Source organism: Coregonus clupeaformis, chromosome 12 (genome assembly GCF_020615455.1).
Source record: "Coregonus clupeaformis isolate EN_2021a chromosome 12, ASM2061545v1, whole genome shotgun sequence".
In the NCBI taxonomy this organism is placed as follows: Eukaryota; Metazoa; Chordata; class Actinopteri; order Salmoniformes; family Salmonidae; genus Coregonus; species Coregonus clupeaformis.
The window spans coordinates 35,527,075-35,546,503 of record NC_059203.1 but is presented as its reverse complement, the minus strand read 5'-3'; the positions used below and the strand labels follow the sequence as shown (position 1 = coordinate 35,546,503).

The 19,429-nt window shown below is 45.0% G+C and overlaps 1 protein-coding gene across 2 annotated transcripts; it reads right to left on the bottom strand.

Moving 5' to 3' along the window:
• Window positions 1–1,906: 1,906 nt before the first annotated feature.
• On the bottom strand, window positions 1,907–13,491 carry LOC121577566 (fidgetin-like protein 2). 2 transcript variants are annotated; one of them, XM_041891274.2, is made up of 2 exons: window positions 13,368–13,491; window positions 1,907–3,967 (listed from the first exon to the last, which is right to left on the bottom strand). In XM_041891274.2, exon 2 carries the CDS (start codon window positions 3,954–3,956, stop codon window positions 2,823–2,825), a length of 1,134 nt encoding a protein of 377 aa, XP_041747208.2. In that variant the 5' UTR covers window positions 3,957–3,967; window positions 13,368–13,491; the 3' UTR covers window positions 1,907–2,822. The 2 variants fall into 2 exon arrangements, with proteins under 2 accessions (XP_041747208.2, XP_041747209.2); XM_041891275.2 differs by lacking the exon at window positions 13,368–13,491 and adding an exon at window positions 6,337–8,475.
• Window positions 13,492–19,429: the final 5,938 nt, after the last annotated feature.

Genomic DNA, 19,429 nt, shown 5'->3' with positions numbered 1-19,429 from the left:
AATGTTCTCTGGATCTGGAAGGATTTGTTTTGTTATTTTTGAACTGAATGTTGAAAAGAGAGATTCTGAGCTCCAACAGTTTGCACATGTATAAGGGGGAATATCATACACTACCGGTCAAAAGTTTTAGAACACCTACTCATTCAAGGGTTTTTCTTTATTTTTACTATTTTCTACATTGTAGAATAATAGTGAAGACATCAAAACTATGAAATAACACATATGGAATCATGTAGTAACCAAAAAAGTGTTAAACAAATCAAAATATATTTTATATTTGAGATTCTTCAAATAGCCACCCTCTGCCTTGATGACAGCTTTGCACACTCGTGTTCTAAAACTTTTGACCGGTAGTGTATATGTTACACTTTATACCCAGGATGACGTGGTAGCCTTGGACAAGTACAGTATGTCCATCTGGTTGGAACAAAACAGCTACAGTAAAAGCCCTTAGCTACAGAATAAACATATTTTGCAAATATATTCAATAATTATGTTGCTTATCCAATGCCCTGGTTAACCTATAGCTATAACATTTTTTTTTTCCTATTATGAAAAATGGCATATTTAGAATGAAGGGGGTTAAGGAAGTATTGATTATTTCTACAGCTGTGATATTTTTGGTGGTTCTTGAGGCTCTGATGTTGTTTTCACCCCTGTGTCCTGTGGTAATAGATCAGTATTATAATGGCACGGTGAGGTCTATGGAGGCCCAGCGGCTACAATAGGAAACACAAAGTAGAGGGGGGACTGGAGAAAGGAACTGTTACTGGGGTGTATAGTCACATAGAGTTATGGACATTTCAGAAACATACCTGATGTCATTTATAGGTAACATTGATAGGAAGGTATTTGATGGATGTAGACATTCACTTCTGACATCTAGCAAAGCTTTTGTTTTGTTTTGAGCACTACAGGTTAAAAGTTTTGTCACAGGTTGTCAACGTTTGTCCAGCAAAAGTGTTTTTCCCGCTTTACTAACTACATAACACTTAATGAAGATCATCACTCCACCAAAATCTACATGGGAAATAAATCGACACATGAAGAAAATATGTTTTATATATCTAAAAACATTATTGATGTACATTATGGTATCTATTGTCCTTTGAATAAAATATTTTGAATTACATTCTACATTTCAGGCCTTGGTAGGAATCTCAACTTTCAATTCACAAGTTCAAAGACTGTGGCAGTGTCCTGTGGGTGTTCAAACATTTGAATCTACATCGCTGTGCGTGTGTGTGCATGCTTATGTGTAAGTGTGTGTGGGGAGGTGCGAGTGTTTGTGCATGTGTGCAAGCATTTGTGTGTGTGCGTGTGTGTTTGTGTGTGTATGTGCGTGTGTGAGTGCACAAATACTAATATTGGTGGCCCTAAAAGCTCTGTGTTCCCTGAAGTGTACAATATGTCTGTATTACAACATGACTCCATTATATTCTCCTACAAACACCCTAAGGTAATACATAATACATTATTTTTCAATACAACAATCTTCCTGAGTATTCAATAACAAGACTACATATATTTCTTTAAAAAGGCAAAAAGAAAAAAGAATGCATACATCAAAAAATACTAGCAGACTTCGATTTTAGGATTATAAGAATAGTTGAGCATCTGTAAGAAACGGCACATTTGGGAAATGCATTGGTTTGATAGTGTACTCTATGCTGTAGTTAAACTGTTCTCTCTCTCTCAAGTGTATTTCTAACTATCTCTTTCTGCCGGTTTAAGTATTTGAATGTATTGATAGAGCTGTATGTAACACCGCATAATGAACAATAGTTCACCTAATGTCAGTTTTTGACAAAACAAGCAATGCATAGTGTAGAGAATCATTGTACCATCTAAACCGTTGAGAAACATATTTTCAATAACCAAAAATATTGTATTTTCAGCTGTTTGAAGTTGGTGTACAAAACCAAAAGTAAAAGAAGCAAAAACTAAACTTAAGAACGGGAAGCATAGAAATAGCGCACATGGAATAGATCTACCGGTTCTTGGGCTTGCTTTCAATGAGAATGACAGATCTATAACTCACAGTCCTATGTGAATTTAGTCGGGTTGCCCAAAACGTTACATATTGCAGCTTTAACAGAAAGAGAAGAAGAGTGAGTGAAACAAACTGAGAAAAAAGCAGGGGAGGGAAAACATGGTGAAAACGTAGTGATGAGAGGTAGAGAAAGAGGGAGAAATAACATTGAAACACTGTCAAAGGAAAACAGGGAAAAGGGAAGGGGGGAGAGGGGGATATTAGTTTCAAAGTTGTCAAGTTATTAAAGTACAACACATCAATGATGTTCTTCTTCTCTACTTTTTGATCTGAAAGGTTATGATTCTTATGGTGCTGTAGGAGGTATTGCAGTCAAAGGCCCTTTTCATATCAAGCGGCCACTCCAATTAAGAGAGCAACTCATCAAAACCACAACATTGCAATGGCACTGTCTGCCACAGTAGCAGATTGGAAAATAAATAGGATCCTGAGAGAAGCAGTCGGTAATCCATTCAGACTGCCTGATTTAGCCCTGTCCATCTAGATCCCTCCCTCCCTCCTCATACCATCCCACCCCACACACACCCATACAGGACAAAGTGCCCCTTGACTCTTTGGAGACAATCTAAGAATGAAAATGATACAAGATAGGAGGCAGATACAAGTCATTTGCCATTTTCACTCCTTCCTGGTTAGATCACATTACCTCTCATTGCAAAATCCAACGATTCTTCTCCCCCAGTTTTTGGCAGAGTAAGTACTCTACTTGGTTTTCAAATGCCAATAAAACCGAGGGACCCCCAGAGAGTTGTCCCTTCAAGTGCCTGACCTAGCGTCCTCCAGTGGGGTCCTCAGATCGTGCATGTGACACAGGCATCTTCATGGCCAGCCTCTGATGGGGGAAGCCGTGTTCCCCTCCTCCCCCTCTCTCCCCCCCTAGGCCTGAGGAGGGGCTGTACTCCTCCTGCCCACCATAAGGAGGCGACACCAGAGGCTTGCCGGGCTTGTAGGCCTGGCCTTCTGAGCCCGCTATGTCGTAGTCGTTGCCGTGACCGTTGCCGTGGCTCTTGCTGTGGCCGTTTCCATGGCCGTTGCCATACTTCCTGTACCGCAAGCCGTCTCCCTCTCCTCCTCCCTCCTCCCCGTCTTCCGCCATCTCAAAGGCCTTGCGTTTCAGCGGCCCTCCTGTCTCAGAGCCGGCCCCTAGGCTGTGACTGGGATAGCCATAGCTGCCCCCCACCATGGTGGGCCGGGGGGTCAGGGGGGTAGGGGTGCTCAGCCCAGAGGGGAGGTAAGAGGCACTGGGGTGGCTGTGACTGTAGCCGGCCGCCAGGATGGTCTGGGGGTGGGGGTAGCAGCCGGGCGTGTAGTTGTATGTAGGGTTGTAGCTGGACACCAGGGTGGGGGTGGTCTGCAGAGAGGCTGGGGGAAGTGCTGAGCTGGGCTGGAGGCAGTATCCTGAGGAGAGGTAGGTGCTGTTGTAGGAGAGGGGGTAGTCCTGAGAGGGGGGGCCATTACAGGAGCCACCACCGCTATACCCGGGGTCAGAGGTCAAGTTACTGTTCACCACCGTCACACTGCCCGTGCCAGGGAGGCCCACTGACGCTGATCCCACTTTGGCCCCTGCTGCCAGGGCCTCCAGCGCAGGGTAACACTCCATGCCCTGCCCCAGGGCCCAAGGCTCAGTCTCACTCTTCAGGAAGGTCCCGGGCTCTGAGTAAGCCCCTGGGGCAGGCCTCTCGTAGGGCAGCTCCAAGCCTGAGTACTTCTCGGCATAGCGTTTTAACAAGGAAGAGGCGGTGAGGGCAGAGATGTCATCGCTGGCCCAGGGGTATCCGGCTGCAGTGGTGTAACCACGGGAGTCGTGTTTGTGGGCAGAGGGTGGGGAGGTGGTGGAAGACACATCCAGGTGCTGCTCAGGCCACTGGGACAGGGGGGCCGCGTGCTCCGGAGACCAGTGCATCTTCGACAGACCTACAGACACACAGAGAGAGGACAGAGAGAGCATGGTTATTAACCACGTATTACTTTTTGTTAGGTGCCACAAAGAGAGACCTCGGAAAATTACAATTGGCTCAGAACAGGGCAGCACGGCTGACCCTTAAATGTACACGGAGAGCTAACATTAATAATATGCATGTAAATCTCTCATAGCTCAAAGTGGAGGAGCGATTGACTTCATCACTACTTGTTTTTGTAAGAAGTGTTGACATGCTGAATGCACTGAGGTGTCTGTTTAAACTACTAGCACACAGCTCGGACACCCATGCATACCCCACAAGACATGCCACCAGAGGTCTCTTCACAATCCCCAAGTCAAGAACAGACTATGGGAGGCGCACAGTACTACATAGAGCCATGGCTACATGGAACTCTATTCCACATCAGGTAACTGATGCAAGCAGTAGACAGATTTGTAAAAAACCGAGAAAAATACACCTTATGGAACAGCAGGGACTGTGAAGAGACACACACAGGCACAGACACACATACACATGATAAGACATGCACTCTACACACACGTACACATGGATTTTGTATTGTAGATATGTGATAGTAGAGTAGTGGCCTGAGGGAACACACTTAATGTGTTGTGAAAAGTGTTATGAAATGTAATGGCATGTAATATTTTAAATTGTGTACAACTGCCTTAATGTTGCTGGACCCCAGGAAGAGTAGCTGCTGCCTTGGCAGGAACCAATGGGGATCTTTAATAAATACAATACAAATACAAAACCCATCAGTCCAGTTTTAGAGCAGAGACCACTGCAGATTATTCAGGTTGTTCAGATAACCATACCACACTGGTAATACACTAACTAAATTCAAATATATTGAGTTGATACAAGATAAGATACAACAAAGTTCCACTTCACTCAAGGTTTCATGGAGATTGACTTCTTTCTCACTTGAAAACCCCAGGAAATAAGGTTTTCTAAATAACCATTACAGTCCCGCTGACCAGCGGAGCACATTATCATGTCTTTGCTTAGCAGTCCCTCTTCTCCACCGTGCCCCACACTGCTCCTACAGTTCTACCCGCGGAGGGTACCTTGTGCTCTGAGCTCCTCCATGTCTAATCGTCATGAACAACACAGCCCCTGGCCTGGTCTCCAGGGCGATAAGCCCCTATCAACCGCCCCACTCCCCTCTGCCCTGCGCTCTCACTGGGACCATTGTTGTCCCTCTGTACGGGGCTCTGTGTGTGTGAGACCCCACTCTACTCTACTCTACTCTACTCATTCTATGAAAAAATAAAATTAAAAATGTATGCACTCACTAACTGTAAGTCGCTCTGGATAAGAGTGTCTGCTAAATGACTAAAATGTAAAAATGTAATTCTAACACTAACACACACACACACACAAACAACCACATACACACTCACACACGCACATTACTGCAGTGTGTTCCATTGGTGCAGTGATCGACCATTTTGATTGGCTTTACAGGCTGTGTGTCTTTGAGCAGGCATTAGGCTGACATTCCAGGCATTGCAGAGTATTATTAAACTGTCCTGACCCTTTGAGCCAGGGCCAGAGGGACTACAACAGAACTGAGAGAGAGAGAGAGAGAGAGAGAGAGAGAGAGAGAGAGAGAGAGAGAGAGAGAGAGAGAGAGAGAGAGAGAGAGAGAGAGAGAGAGAGAGAGAGAGAGAGAGAGAGAGAGAGAGAGAGAGAGAGAGAGAGCAAAGAGAAACCTATGGTTGTTCACATGCTTTACCAGTCTCCCCCATCCTAGTCAGTTGCGTGGAGGTGAGCGTTCATTTACACTGTAACTCTAGAGCGTCTGGTGCCTACATCCAACTGTTTGCTCTCTCCATATACTAAAGAGTGTGTTTGTGTGTGCATACATTTGTGGTAGTGCAATGTTTGAGCATGGCTTTACCGACTGTGCCAGAAGTGGTGTGTTTGTTTTTGAGCTGGGGACGGCGAAAGTCCCATGACTGGCTGGAATTCCCTGGAGCACAGAGACATTTCCAGGGGGGATTGGGACTTGGCTGGGGAGGGGCTAGGCGACTCAGCCAGGGCGACCTGGGATCTCAGGATTGGATGAGTGGAATTATGGGACTGTGATAATTAAATTTAGGGATCAACATGTGGATCGTTTAGCGGACCTTCTGTTGGTCCTGGTCAACGTGTGACTAAATCACACACTCTCAGGAAGCCAAGTCCCAATCCCCCCTGGAAATGTCTCTGTGCTCCAGGAAATTCCAGCCAGTCATGGGACTTTCGCCGTCCCCAGCTCAAAAACAAACACACCACTTCTGGCACAGTCGGTAAAGCCGTGCTCAAACATTGCACTACCACAAACGTACGCGCACACAAACACACACTGCTTACCGTCGTAACTTTGTTCAGTCTTGAAGCTCCCGATCAGCTGACCTGGTTTTGTGAGTCTGTGTTGGATTAGGGTTAAGTCGAGGGAAATAATAAACGCAATCCACACAGACACATCTACAGTATACTAGGGTGGACATACAAAGGCTTCCACAAAGTGACTTCAACAGAAACACACCTATACGCATACACACTCTCCGAGACACGGACTGACCCACACATGGGCATATACTGTACATGGGGATATACACAAACACACACACACAGTCTGAGTAATTCTCACTGAGATGGGAGCCATCTCTAATGTAGATGAGGCATTTTCTACTGTATCAGTCTTAATCTATGTTCTGTAAACCTAATCTACACTCAAACTGTCTGAAGGCTGAATGAAGTGGGGAATCAGGATCAGACTGGAGAGACTGGTCCCGACTGGACCACCAAAACAACAAAAATTATGGATTAGGAGATGCAAAGCTTGTGTGTTTGTGTGTGGTAAAAAAAAAAAATTCACATGCATACTTCTGTGTTTCTGTGCACGGGCGTGTCTATGCTTACAGTAGTAGTGATACATAAAGGAGGGTGAGGAGATTTCAGGAAGGATTATGGAAAAACTGAGTATATAACACTGCCATCTGTAGCAGAGGATGTATGGGGGAGAAGGCCCTCTTTGCCATCTGTAGCAGAGGATGTATGGGGGAGAAGGCCCTCTTTGCCATCTGTAGCAGAGGATGTATGGGGGAGAAGGCCCTCTTTGCCATCTGTAGCAGAGGATGTATGGGGGAGAAGGCCCTCTTTGCCATCTGTAGCAGAGGATGTATGGGGGAGAAGGCCCTCTTTGCCATCTGTATCAGAGGATGTATGGGGGAGAAGGCCCTCTTTGCCATCTGTAGCAGAGGATGTATGGGGGAGAAGGCCCTCTTTGCCATCTGTAGCAGAGGATGTATGGGGGAGAAGGCCCTCTTTTAATGGCTTTTTAATCATCATGTATGTGTGGTTTTTGTATCTCATCATCATCTATTGCTGTCCTTTTGTTGGAAGGATATTCCTGTTGTTTGTGATGTTGTAAGTCTTCAAAATGATTGTGAAAGGAGTTGAAACTTCACTCTGGGTGATCATAGAAAACCTAAACATGGCAGAGACATAATGTGTAACTCAATTGTTCACACAAACCTCCTATTGATATTTAAACGTGCGTAAATAGGATGCTTTACGCATGATTGAAATGTCAATGGGAGGTTTGTGCGGAAGTTTGAAATTACGCATTCATATCTGAAATTAGATATTGTTTCAAGACACTAGTTCCAAATACTGCAACTCGTGTGCATTGCATGCATCTAACAGTTTACTAAACTCTGGTTCTATAATCGCCTCCTTGTTCTGTCCTAAGAGTTCCAATGTTTAGACCTAAACCTAACCCAGACCCTAACCCTAACCCAGACCCTAACCCAATGTTTTGAGTGTGTGGATGGGTCTAACATGTTGTGCAACTGAGATTTGAGTGAGCGTGTTTGTGCGTATGTATGCGTGTGGCGTACGCGCGAACACTGTCGTGGGGACCCCAAACAGAGACAGCTGTTTTGAGCAGAGGAACCTGTCCCTCGGCTCCTATTGTCCTCCCACGTCCCCTAACAAAGCCACAGGACCTTATTGTCTGACAGAAGATCCTATAAGAACTCAAACATCTCACTAACTCAGACCACCAGCTTCATATATCCACCAGCAATACTGACAGTTTACAAGACGTGTGTGTTTGTGTGTGTGTGTGTGTGTGTGTGTGTGTGTGTGTGTGTGTAATGAGTAATCCCAAAAGGATAGTGGCTCCTGAAATCTGAGACCTGGAGGAAGTGAGATAGAGTTAGAGCCCCCCTGTCCATCCACCACACACGCACACACTCTCCTTGTCACTCACACTCATACACATGCATCACCCTCCTCCTCCCCAGGGGTCAAGCGCTAACTCTACACCCCAGCTTTTGTTTTTCTGCCTCAAGGACTAAGGCTCTCACATGGATTCAACACGCCTCATGGGACCAGGAGGCCAGTAAAACAGGCATATTGTGTGTGTGCCTGCGCAACGTACAGGGAACAGGGGGCTTGTAAACAAGAGCTTGATCAATTCAATCAGAGGATGGCTAGTATGTACCCCCCCTCCTAGTCCAGCTTTCAACACCATCCACTCTGTCCCCCCCCCCACTCCACTCCACTCCACTGCAGCCAGCCTGTGAGACAGCAGCTTAGTCTCGCTGGACTGGTCCTAATTACATAGCCGGGTGGAGAGAGGATTTAGCTTCTGCTCTCTCACTCTCTCTCTCTCTGTCTCTCTCACTCTCAGCCTCTCTCTCCCTATACCTACTGTCAATCACCAATGATGACCAGTGTGCAAATTATCATTCCACAACCAGCATAGACATAATATGTGCTGTTCAGTGTCGTATTCTCTAGAACTCACAACACCACAAATCTGTAATACCACTAACACTGGAGAGACCAAACCCACTGGCATATCTGATGATGTTACTCATTTTTAGATGTTCACCCTTTTCAACAATCAACACACACTTGTATTCAGAATAAGATAATGGTTCTGCTCAAAATGTAAGAATCTGATCATTCAACCTATGGGCCAGAGTTATGTACATGCACATGATCGATGTGAGCAGAAGAGCTGCTGGTGTGAATTCTTTCCCTCTCTTGGTAGCGGTCTGCTGCATGGTCAGTATTAGCAATTAAGGGTTAATCAGATGAATAGTGGAGAGGGAAAGGCAGGGAGGCAGAGAGGCGGGGTAGGGGCACGTGGACCTTAGATTTAGGGGGGGTTGCAAGGCATCAGAGGCATTGGAATGGAGAGAAAGAAAGCTGCCCTTAGGGTAGGTAGCCTGACCACTCCAAAATCGCTATTAACTAGCTATCCCCCTTTACCTTTCTCTTATTAAACAAAGACTTAAACTCTTGCTGGACACACACACACAAAAATATCTAGTATGAACACACACACATATGCACACATGCATGCAGACACGCACGCATGCACACGTACACACACATACACAGACATACGCACATACATATACTGTGGCTGAGATAGTTGACCTGTGTTTATGTGTTGTGTTTGACTGAGATACACAGATAGGTCTGTGCCGGTCGTAAAGATCAGGATGTAAATTTGAGTGGGCTGTGCAGGCCGGAGTGAGAGAGAATCCCGGTCATCCTGCAGATAACTCGGGCTGTTGGAATGTCTGGAATTCAACCTGAGATCTATTTACACAGCACATATCCTTGGCATATGCAAGAGAGAGAATGAGAGAGAGAGATGAGAGAGAGAGGACAGCAACAAAAATAAAGTGTTTGTTTAGGGCCCTGATTAATCACGCTCTATCAGCTGCTCACACATTATTGGGTGATTTGTATTCATTAGCATTAATTCAAGCCATTGGTTGGATCAATACGGAACGCATCAGAGGACCAATGGGACATTAATATACAGGGACGCCCGTGAGGGCTCTGTGGACTGCCCACCATCCAAACAGTCAAAAACCACTCCCCACTGGGCACAGATGTCAATTGAAGGTCTATTCCACATATATATCCATACAATACACACAAACTACCTTAGATTCACACTAAAAACACTACTGAAACTGTATGTTATGGGCTGTAGAAGCATTGGATGCATGGCCCACAAGCACTAGATACTTTACTGGCCAGTCAAGCCTGTCAGAGAGAGAAGCTACTGGTGTCTCACTTCTTCTCTTTCCCTCTCCCATTTTTAGCAGGTCATGTCCTCAATAGGGCCACAGTGATGTCAATCTACATACCATCAGGTCCTCTCAAAATAAAGAATGAATGCATTTGATAATTTGATGTGAACTCGCACAGCTACTGCCTGACAAGCTAAAAGTTGGTTTTGGTTAAACAGGGTCCTTGTTCTCTCTTCCATTCTCTCTCTTTCCACCTCTTTCCCTCTACACCCCTCCTGTGCCCCCTCTCCCTCTCTCTGTCTCAGTCCTGTACTAAAGTGTGTCCATCCATGCCTGTGTGGTTTAGGCCACCCCTCCCCCACACTATGTCTCTTTCAGCTCACCCACACATGTGGCCGGAGCTGCCTGGCCTCTCTGCTCATTGTGTCCACTCATATATCAGCCTGCAGCTGACCAGTCCCTCCTCCTGACCATCTGCCCTTCACTTTCTCACTTTCTCTCTCTCTCTCTCTCTCTCTCTCTCTCTCTCTCTCTCTCTCTCTCTCTCTCTCTCTCTCTCTCTCTCTCTCTCTCTCTCTCTCTCTCTCTCTCTCTCTCTCTCTCTTTCTCTCCATAAACATAGCTCTCTCTTTTTCTGTCTCTCTTTATTCCTTCCTCCCCTCTCTTCTTTCTGTGGGTTGCTCTCTGCCTGCTCTCTGCTGTTTCCCCATGCCTCGTGTTGAATGGCTAAACGGTCACTCTGATTTTGCTGCTGGCTACAGACTCCACATCATTGCAGGCCAGGGCTCTATAAGCCTTTATCACCTAATGAGGACCTTAAATGAGCTGGACTCAAATTTGCTTAACGAGCTGTCATGAACACTATGTTGGCCTGATGTGCACGTTTATGTGTGTGTCTGACAGAGAGAGAAAGAAAGAGAGAGAGAGAAAGAGTGTGTGCGTGCATGCGTAGGTGTGTGCATGCGTTCCTGTGTGTGGGTGTGTGAATCCCTACACACCACTTTCAGTAATGCTCATTGACACCCCATCACTAACGACCTGACTCTCATTCACAGAACCACTTCACCCTGGGCTGTTTACCTACGGCCACAAAAGCTATTCACTACCACGTTTATATCACACACTCCTAATTATGACAACCCTGTGTGTGTGTGAGGCTTTCCAAAAGCAGGAATGTTACAGATGTAAGCAAGGCAAACTCATCTCAGACAAGACACAAGTCATGTGTGTTCACACAACTCACTTCTTCTTTTCAAAGAACCCCTAAATAACATTTTGGGCCCCAGTATCTATAGTATCTATAGTATATTTATCTTAGCTTAGCAGGAGTCCTGATAGCACACAGAGGTAGGTAATGCATTATTTCAATCATGTTAGCGTGGTAATCCTGTTAAACATTCTCCTAATCAATAATATCAGTCAATATGAGCATATTCATTAGCTTGGTTTAGAGACCCCTCATGCAAAGCACACATGCATGTTGAATCATAACAATCTACCCAGCTATCACCAACAATACACACCCATTTATGGGAATGCATCACACACAAAAATACCAGACTTTTTGTGTCTTATTAAGTATGTAAAAAGAATAACGTCCAAAACATAGAACATAATAATGTCCACAGAGCCAATCCATGAATTGGTCTAGTTTTACACCAGGAGATAGGAAAGAGTCTGGTGGCAGAGTCCAGGGGGAGGGGGGCTAATTTGACCATCTGTGAGTGGACACAGGGCATAAATTACATAATGAGGTGGGACTGCTCACTGTGACATTGTCAGTCCCAGCCTGACTGTAGCAGCACACCTCAATCACATGGAGGAGAGAGGATAAAAAAGGATATTCTCTACCCCAATAGATTGGACAGGAAAATCATTGTTGTTTAATCGTGGCCTTTCATTGAGAGAAAGAAACCGAGAGAGATGGAGAGCAACCAAGCTCTTTCTGTAGGGGGTTACAGGACTGAGCATTATGCAGCCCTGCTCCCTGGTAATGAGGAGAGTACTGAGTCCACTCAGTGTTGGTGGGAGGGGGGACACACGTTACACATTCTGCTGCTGGCTGGTCCCGCGCTGCTGCTGCTGGCTCTCTGAGTGGGTCTGTTAGTGTTTGTTATCTTACACCACTCCATGGCTAGCCTCAGTACCCTCCACTACTCCTACACACTGACGACTGCCAAGGAGAGAGAGCAGGGAGTTAGACAGCGCTGGAAAAATACAACACACACCTCTGTATGTAATCACATCAAAAAGCTGTATTCACTCACTGGTTGTATAGTCACATTGAAGTGACCCAAATGCAAACACTTATTCTCATCGTCGAGCACATTAATGCTCCCTCACTCACTAGCTCACTTGCTCACTAGTTCACTTGCATGTAAAATTAATTTTAAAAAATGTCTGTAACACTAATTACTAATACTATGACTGAAAGGATTAATGTAATTGAGAGTAAAATCTAAAACAAAAACACTGGAAAATTATGAGTATTTCTGTACACAGGTATATTATTGGAAAAGGAATGGGCATACTCTTCAGGAAAGACAAGTGCACAATCAAAACCAAACAACATATAGCGCTGTTCACAGTATGTGTGTGTGTGTGTGTGTGTGTGTGTGTGTGTGTGTGTGTGTGTGTGTGTGTTACCGCAGTGCTAAATGCTTGGAAAGGAAGGGAAAAGCTTCTGCCCTCTGATCGCAAAACCACGACACCACCATCAGAAGAAAAAATACTAAAGAGTTTCCAATTCTCTGCACCCACCCACACCTCCATACACACTAGCACAGTTGCAGACATGCACCAAAAAGAGCAATCAGAACTTTGTACTTAGTCAAGTGTTGAAGAACGCAGATGTGTTATTGCCATACAAAGCAAAAATACAGGAAGCAGGATAAAAATATAAAGATAACTGAGGAATTTGGGAATATATGAGATTATCAACATTTACATAATAGACACATCCCACTGGGCACAGACATCAATTCAACATTTATTCCATGTTGGTTGGAAACAATGTTGATTCAACCAGTATGTCCCAGTGGGATGGTAGAGAAAAAAACATGTTAATAAAGATTGAGAATAATTTTGAATATTTGTATAAGAGGAGAAAGCTATCTCAATTCAACAGCAGGTTTAGAGGGGAAGAAATAAAGTGATATCACAAAACCGGTTACGGGAGAGAGAGAAGAGAAGAGAAAAGAGGAGGAATGTGGAGAGCAGAGCGCAATAAGACAAACGAGGGATAAAGAATCTGTTGGTATGGGAGAGAAATAAAGCAAGGAGAAGAAAGAAACAGAAGTAAAGGAGGAAATACTCTAAAACAAAATCCAGTCCTACCTGCTCATGCTTGTATTTCCTTGATATGATGGGTTCTATCTGGAAGCCAATAGAATGACCCACACAGTAAGGCAGTGTTTTTCCACTTCTGGGACTCTATCCTTCTCTCTCTGCTCTCCCCCTCTACCCCTCCCTCTCGCTCCCCTAGTGACAACAGAGCAGCACGTAGATCCCCTCCCCCATCCACTCCTCCCCTCCCCCTCTCCATCCCTCTCTTTTGTTAAAACTATTTAAGCAGGAAGGGAGAGAGGCAAAAAGTGACCAATCATGACGTGTCAGAGAGGAGCCTGTATTCCCATGCAGATTGGATTGTGTGTGTGTGTGTGTGTGAGAGCGAGAGAGAGAGGATTGGTGTTTTTCTGATTGTGGGACTGGTGCACTGAGTATTGAACACTCATTCATCATACATACTTTAGATACATTCATGCACACACGCACACAGACAGCTGAAAGATGCTGAATTCTCTCCTTCCGCGCTCACATAGGATGTTGAGTTATTGTCAATTACTCTTATTGATTAGAACATTGATCTAAGCATTGGTGGAATGGTTGGGGTGAAACAAGTCACCATGTCAATAATACCTAATACCTGACACTCCATCCCCCCGCACATATGCACGCACACACGCACACACGCACACACGCAGTGACACACACAGCTGTAGTTCTGTATATTTAGAGTTGTGGCGTAGGCGGGACACACTCATGCACTGCTCAAATCAAATCAAATTGTATTTTTCACATGTGCCGAATGCAACAGGTGTAGACTTTACTGTGAAATGCTTACTTACGGGCCCTTTCCCAGCAATGCGTTAAAAAGTAAAAAAATGTGCAAAAATTAATCGAAAATAGTAACACAATAGATAACAATAACGTGGCTATATACAATAAGTACCAGTACCGAGTCAATGTGCTGGGGTACGAGGTAGTTGAGGTAATTGAGGTAATATGTACATGTAGGTAGGGGTAAAACTGTCTAGGCAATCAGGATAGATAATAAACAGAGTAGCAGCAGCGTATGTGAAGAGTGTAAAAGTGTGTGTGTGTGGCGTCAATATGTGTGTGTGTGTGTGTGTGTGTGTGTGTGTGTGTGTGTGTGTGTGTGTGTGTGTGTGTGTGTGTGTGTGTGTGTGTGCGTTGGATTGTCAGTGTAAGCATGTGTGAGTGTGTGGGTAGAGTCCAGTGAGTGTGCAAGAGAGTCAGTGCAAAAAAGGGTCATAGGCCATGTATCCATTTGATTAACTGTTCAGCAGTTGGGGATGGAAGCTGTTCAAGAGCATTTTGGTCCCAGACTTGGTGCTCCGGTACCGCTTGCCGTGCGGTAGCAGAGTGAACAATCTGTGGCTGGGGTCTTTGACAATTTTACGAGCCTTCCTCTGACACCGCCTGGTATAGAGGTCCTGGATGGCAGGAAGATCTTCCACAGTGATATACTGGGCCGTCCGCATCATTGTCTGTAGCATCTTGCGGTCGGATGCCAAGCAGTTGCCATACCAAGCGGTGATGCAGCCAGTCAAGATGCTCTCAATGGTGCAGCTGTAGAACTTGTTGCGGATCTGAGGGCCCATGCCAAATCTTTTCAGCCTCCTGAGGGGGAAGAGGCGTTGTTGTGCCTTCTTCACAAGCATGTTACTCTGACCAAAAACACTCCAGCCCACAGTCATTCTGCTTACACAACTGTCCACACACACATATTTTTCCTTCCTGCATTAATGAATGAATTTAGAAGTGCTCTCTCTACATTTTTTACATTTTAGTCATTTAGCAGACGCTCTTATCCAGAGCGACTAACAGTTAGTGAGTGCATACATTTTCATACTAGCCCCCCGTGGGAAACAAACCCACAACCCTGGCGTTGTGAGTGCCATGCTCTACCAACTGAGCTACAGGGGACTACCACCACACTATTTTGAGGTCAAAATGTAAGTAGTAGTAGTAGTAGTAGTAGTAGTAGTAGTAGTAGTAGTAGTAGTAGTAGTGGTGGTAGTAGTAGTAGTAGTAGTAGTAGTAGTAGTAGTAGTAGTAGTAGTAGTGTTGGTGATGGTGGTAGTGGTAGTGGTAGTGGTGGTGGTAGTAGTAGTAGTAGTAGTAGTAGTGGTAGTGGTAGTAGTAGTAGTGGTAGTGGTGGTGGTGGTGGTGGTGGTGATGGTGATGGTGGTGGTGGTAGTGGTAGTGGTAGTGCTGGTGGTGGTGGTGGTAGTAGTAGTGGTAGTGGTAGTGGTAATGGTAGTGGTAGTAGTAGTAGTAGTAGTAGTGGTAGTGGTAGTAGTAGTAGTAGTAGTGGTAGTAGTAGTAGTAGTAGTAGTAGTAGTAGTAGTAGTAGTAGTGGTAGTAGTAGTGGTAGTGGTAGTGGTAGTGGTAGTGGTAGTAGTGGTAGTGGTGGTAGTAGTAGTAGTAGTAGTAGAAGTAGTAGTAGTAGTAGTAGTAGTGATAGTGGTAGTAATAGTAGTAGTAGTCGTAGTAGTAGTAGTAGTAGTGTTAGTAGTAGTAGAAGTAGTAGTAGTAGTGGTGGTGGTGGTGGTGGTGGTAGTGGTAGTGGTAGTAGTGGTTGTGGTGGTAGTGGTAGTGGTAGTGGTTGTGGTGGTAGTGGTAGTGGTAGTGATAGTGGTGGTGGTAGTGGTAGTGGTAGTGGTAGTGGTAGTGGTGGTGGTGGTGGTGGACGACCCAGAGGAGTAATGGCTAATGCTCAGCTCTTTCTCGTTTACCTGCTCTGCTGACAGACACTGAAAAACAGCGTCCCTGTTGTTGCTCTGCAGACCAGGACCAATGGATCGAAACAATCACGAATCTGTTGGGGAAAGCTATTTTTCCTTTCAGCAAGGGACAAATACGTAAGGGACACAGTTTACTCATAAGATACAATGTAAACTTCTCACCAATAATGCTTTTCATAACATAAAAGCCCTCCAGATATTGACTCTCATGACATGAAACAACAGTGTGTCAGTGTATCTGTCATGACATTCAGCGAGATATCCCCACACAACTGTGTGTATCATAAAGCAGGTCACTAGGACAAAGGCCATGGCTAATACGAGTTACTGATAGATGAAGAAAAGGCTTTCGTCAGCAGGTTTTCAAACCAGGTCCACGAGATAGAGAACATTCTCCTTACACCTCAACATGGTGCCTGTGGCTGTCTCTCATGCTCACAAACACACTCAAATAGCACATACGGACACAAACACACATGACATGGACACATGTGTGCTGCTTGTGATTCAGGGCAGTAACCCTACCCTGGTCCCTGTCACCCTGTGGGTGGGATATGTCACATTACCATACTTCTGAGAGGCTCAGCTGTTTGTCACTCTAATTCTGGCCGTGGCAGCTGAGCACTGCCTGGGACACTATCCCAGTCCCAATAAACTCAGTCCCATGGTGCAGGAGGAGAGCAAAGAGGGGGACATGGAGAGATTGGGGTAGAGGGGGGGGTAAGAGCACATGTCTTTTGGAGTGGCGGGGGGGTGGGGGGGGGTGGGGGGTATTTGTGGTAATCTGAAGCAGTGAGTCAAGGATATGTCCCACTATGGCTTGAGCCAGGTGATTAGAGTCAGCAAGATGTTGTGCACACACACACACACACACACAATTGTGTCCTTTCTCTCTTCAAGTATAAAAAAAATAAAAGATGTATGTTTCTTTTTTCATACCCCTCGTGGGAATCAAACCCACAACCCTGTCATTGCAAACAACATGCTCTACCAACTGAGCTACATCCCTGCCAGCCATTCCCTCCCCTACCCTGGGCCAATTGTGCGCCGCCCCATGGGTCTCCCGGTCGTGGCCGACTACGACAGAGCCTGGATTCGACCCAGGATCTCTAGTGGTACAGCTCGCACTACGATGCCTTAGACCACTGCGCCACTCGGTTTTGGTTGAGACGTTGATCAATGAGATTTCAACCTTTATTCACCCACTCAAAAAGACAGAATTTTGTTGAATTCCCAATGTGTTTTACTTTGCTATCAACCATCTAAAAGCACAACCAAATTCCAATGGAAAAACAATGTCTGATTTTTGTTTGAGTTGTCATCTAAATGTGTGCGTCTGTGTGTGTCAAAATGAGGGAAAGAAAGATAAAGAGCCAAAGTAAAGTGTTTGTGTGCCACATGAAAAAAATTTCATCCTTTCAACTAACTCGGATGATACATTTCACTGACAGAGAGAGAGAGCAACCAAAACAGAGACAGGAAAGCTTTGGACACAGAACAGGAAAAGTGTTTGCTGAGCTGGGCATTGTCTCTCAGAAACACTGTCAGCACTCTTATACTTTCTGTCAAACACAAACACACACTCACAAGGACACGCACGCACACACAGGGACACACACACACACACATATATACACATACACACATATACACACAAACACACTTGTGTCCTTTCTCTCCTCAAGTACAGATCATCAATTAGCTGGCCAGAGTGTATGGTGGTAACCCAAGGTTAAACGGCAGAGCTGTCTGGATGATTGTCAATTACGCAACCCTCCAGTAGAGAACATGACAGCCCATCAGCCTGCCTCTCCACTGCTAATACAGTATATTCATGGTTCAATACAGAATAGCCACGGCTCCATTCACCTCCCTGTTTGTCGTGCTAAATTCCATTTCAATTCAGAAGATGCAATGCAATTTTGAGTAGTGCCATCTATTAACAGTAAGGGATTTAGGAACTGGCTGAATTGAAATGGAACTGAGCCGAATCCTTCTTCCTCTTCCTGTTGATCCTCTGTTCTAAGAGAAAGACCAGTGTTGATGGGGTTTCCTGAAAGAGCCAGATAGATGACAGACCAGATCATATAAACAAGGTTTGGAGAATGAACAAGAGAAGAATGGAGGTACAGTGGGGAAAAAAAGTATTTAGTCAGCCACCAATTGTGCAAGTTCTCCCACTTAAAAAGATGAGAGACGCCTGTAATTTTCATCATAGGTACACGTCAACTATGACAGACAAAATGAGATTTTTTTTCCAGAAAATCACATTGTAGGATTTTTAATGAATTTATTTGCAAATTATGGTGGAAAATAAGTATTTGGTCAATAACAAAAGTTTCTCAATACTTTGTTATATACCCTTTGTTGGCAATGACACAGGTCAAACGTTTTCTGTAAGTCTTCACAAGGTTTTCATACACTGTTGCTGGTATTTTGGCCCATTCCTCCATGCAGATCTCCTCTAAAGCAGTGATGTTTTGGGGCTGTCGCTGGGCAACACGGACTTTCAACTCCCTCCAAAGATTTTCTATGGGGTTGAGATCTGGAGACTGGCTAGGCCACTCCAGGACCTTGAAATGCTTCTTACGAAGCCACTCCTTCGTTGCCCGGGCAGTGTGTTTGGGATCATTGTCATGCTGAAAGACTTAGCCACGTTTCATCTTCAATGCCCTTGCTGATGGAAGGAGGTTTTCACTCAAAATCTCACGATACATGGCCCCATTCATTCTTTCCTTTACACGGATCAGTCGTCCTGGTCCCTTTGCAGAAAAACAGCCCCAAAGCATGATGTTTCCACCCCCATGCTTCACAGTAGGTATGGTGTTCTTTGGATGCAACTCAGCATTATTTTTCCTCCAAACACGACGAGTTGAGTTTTTACCAAAAAGTTCTATTTTGGTTTCATCTGACCATATGACATTCTCCCAATCCTCTTCTGGATCATCCAAATGCACTCTAGCAAACTTCAGACGGGCCTGGACATGTACTGGCTTAAGCAGGGGGACACGTCTGGCACTGCAGGATTTGAGTCCCTGGCGGCGTAGTGTGTTACTGATGGTAGGCTTTGTTACTTTGGTCCCAGCTCTCTGCAGGTCATTCACTAGGTCCCACCTTGTGGTTCTGGGATTTTTGCTCACCGTTCTTGTGATCATTTTGACCCCACAGGGTGAGATCTTGCATGGAGCCCCAGATCGAGGGAGATTATCGGTGGTCTTGTATGTCTTTCATTTCCTAATAATTGCTCCCACGGTTGATTTCTTCAAACCAAGCTGCTTACCTATTGCAGATTCAGTCTTCCCAGCCTGGTGCAGGTCTACAATTTTGTTTCTGGTGTCCTTTGACAGC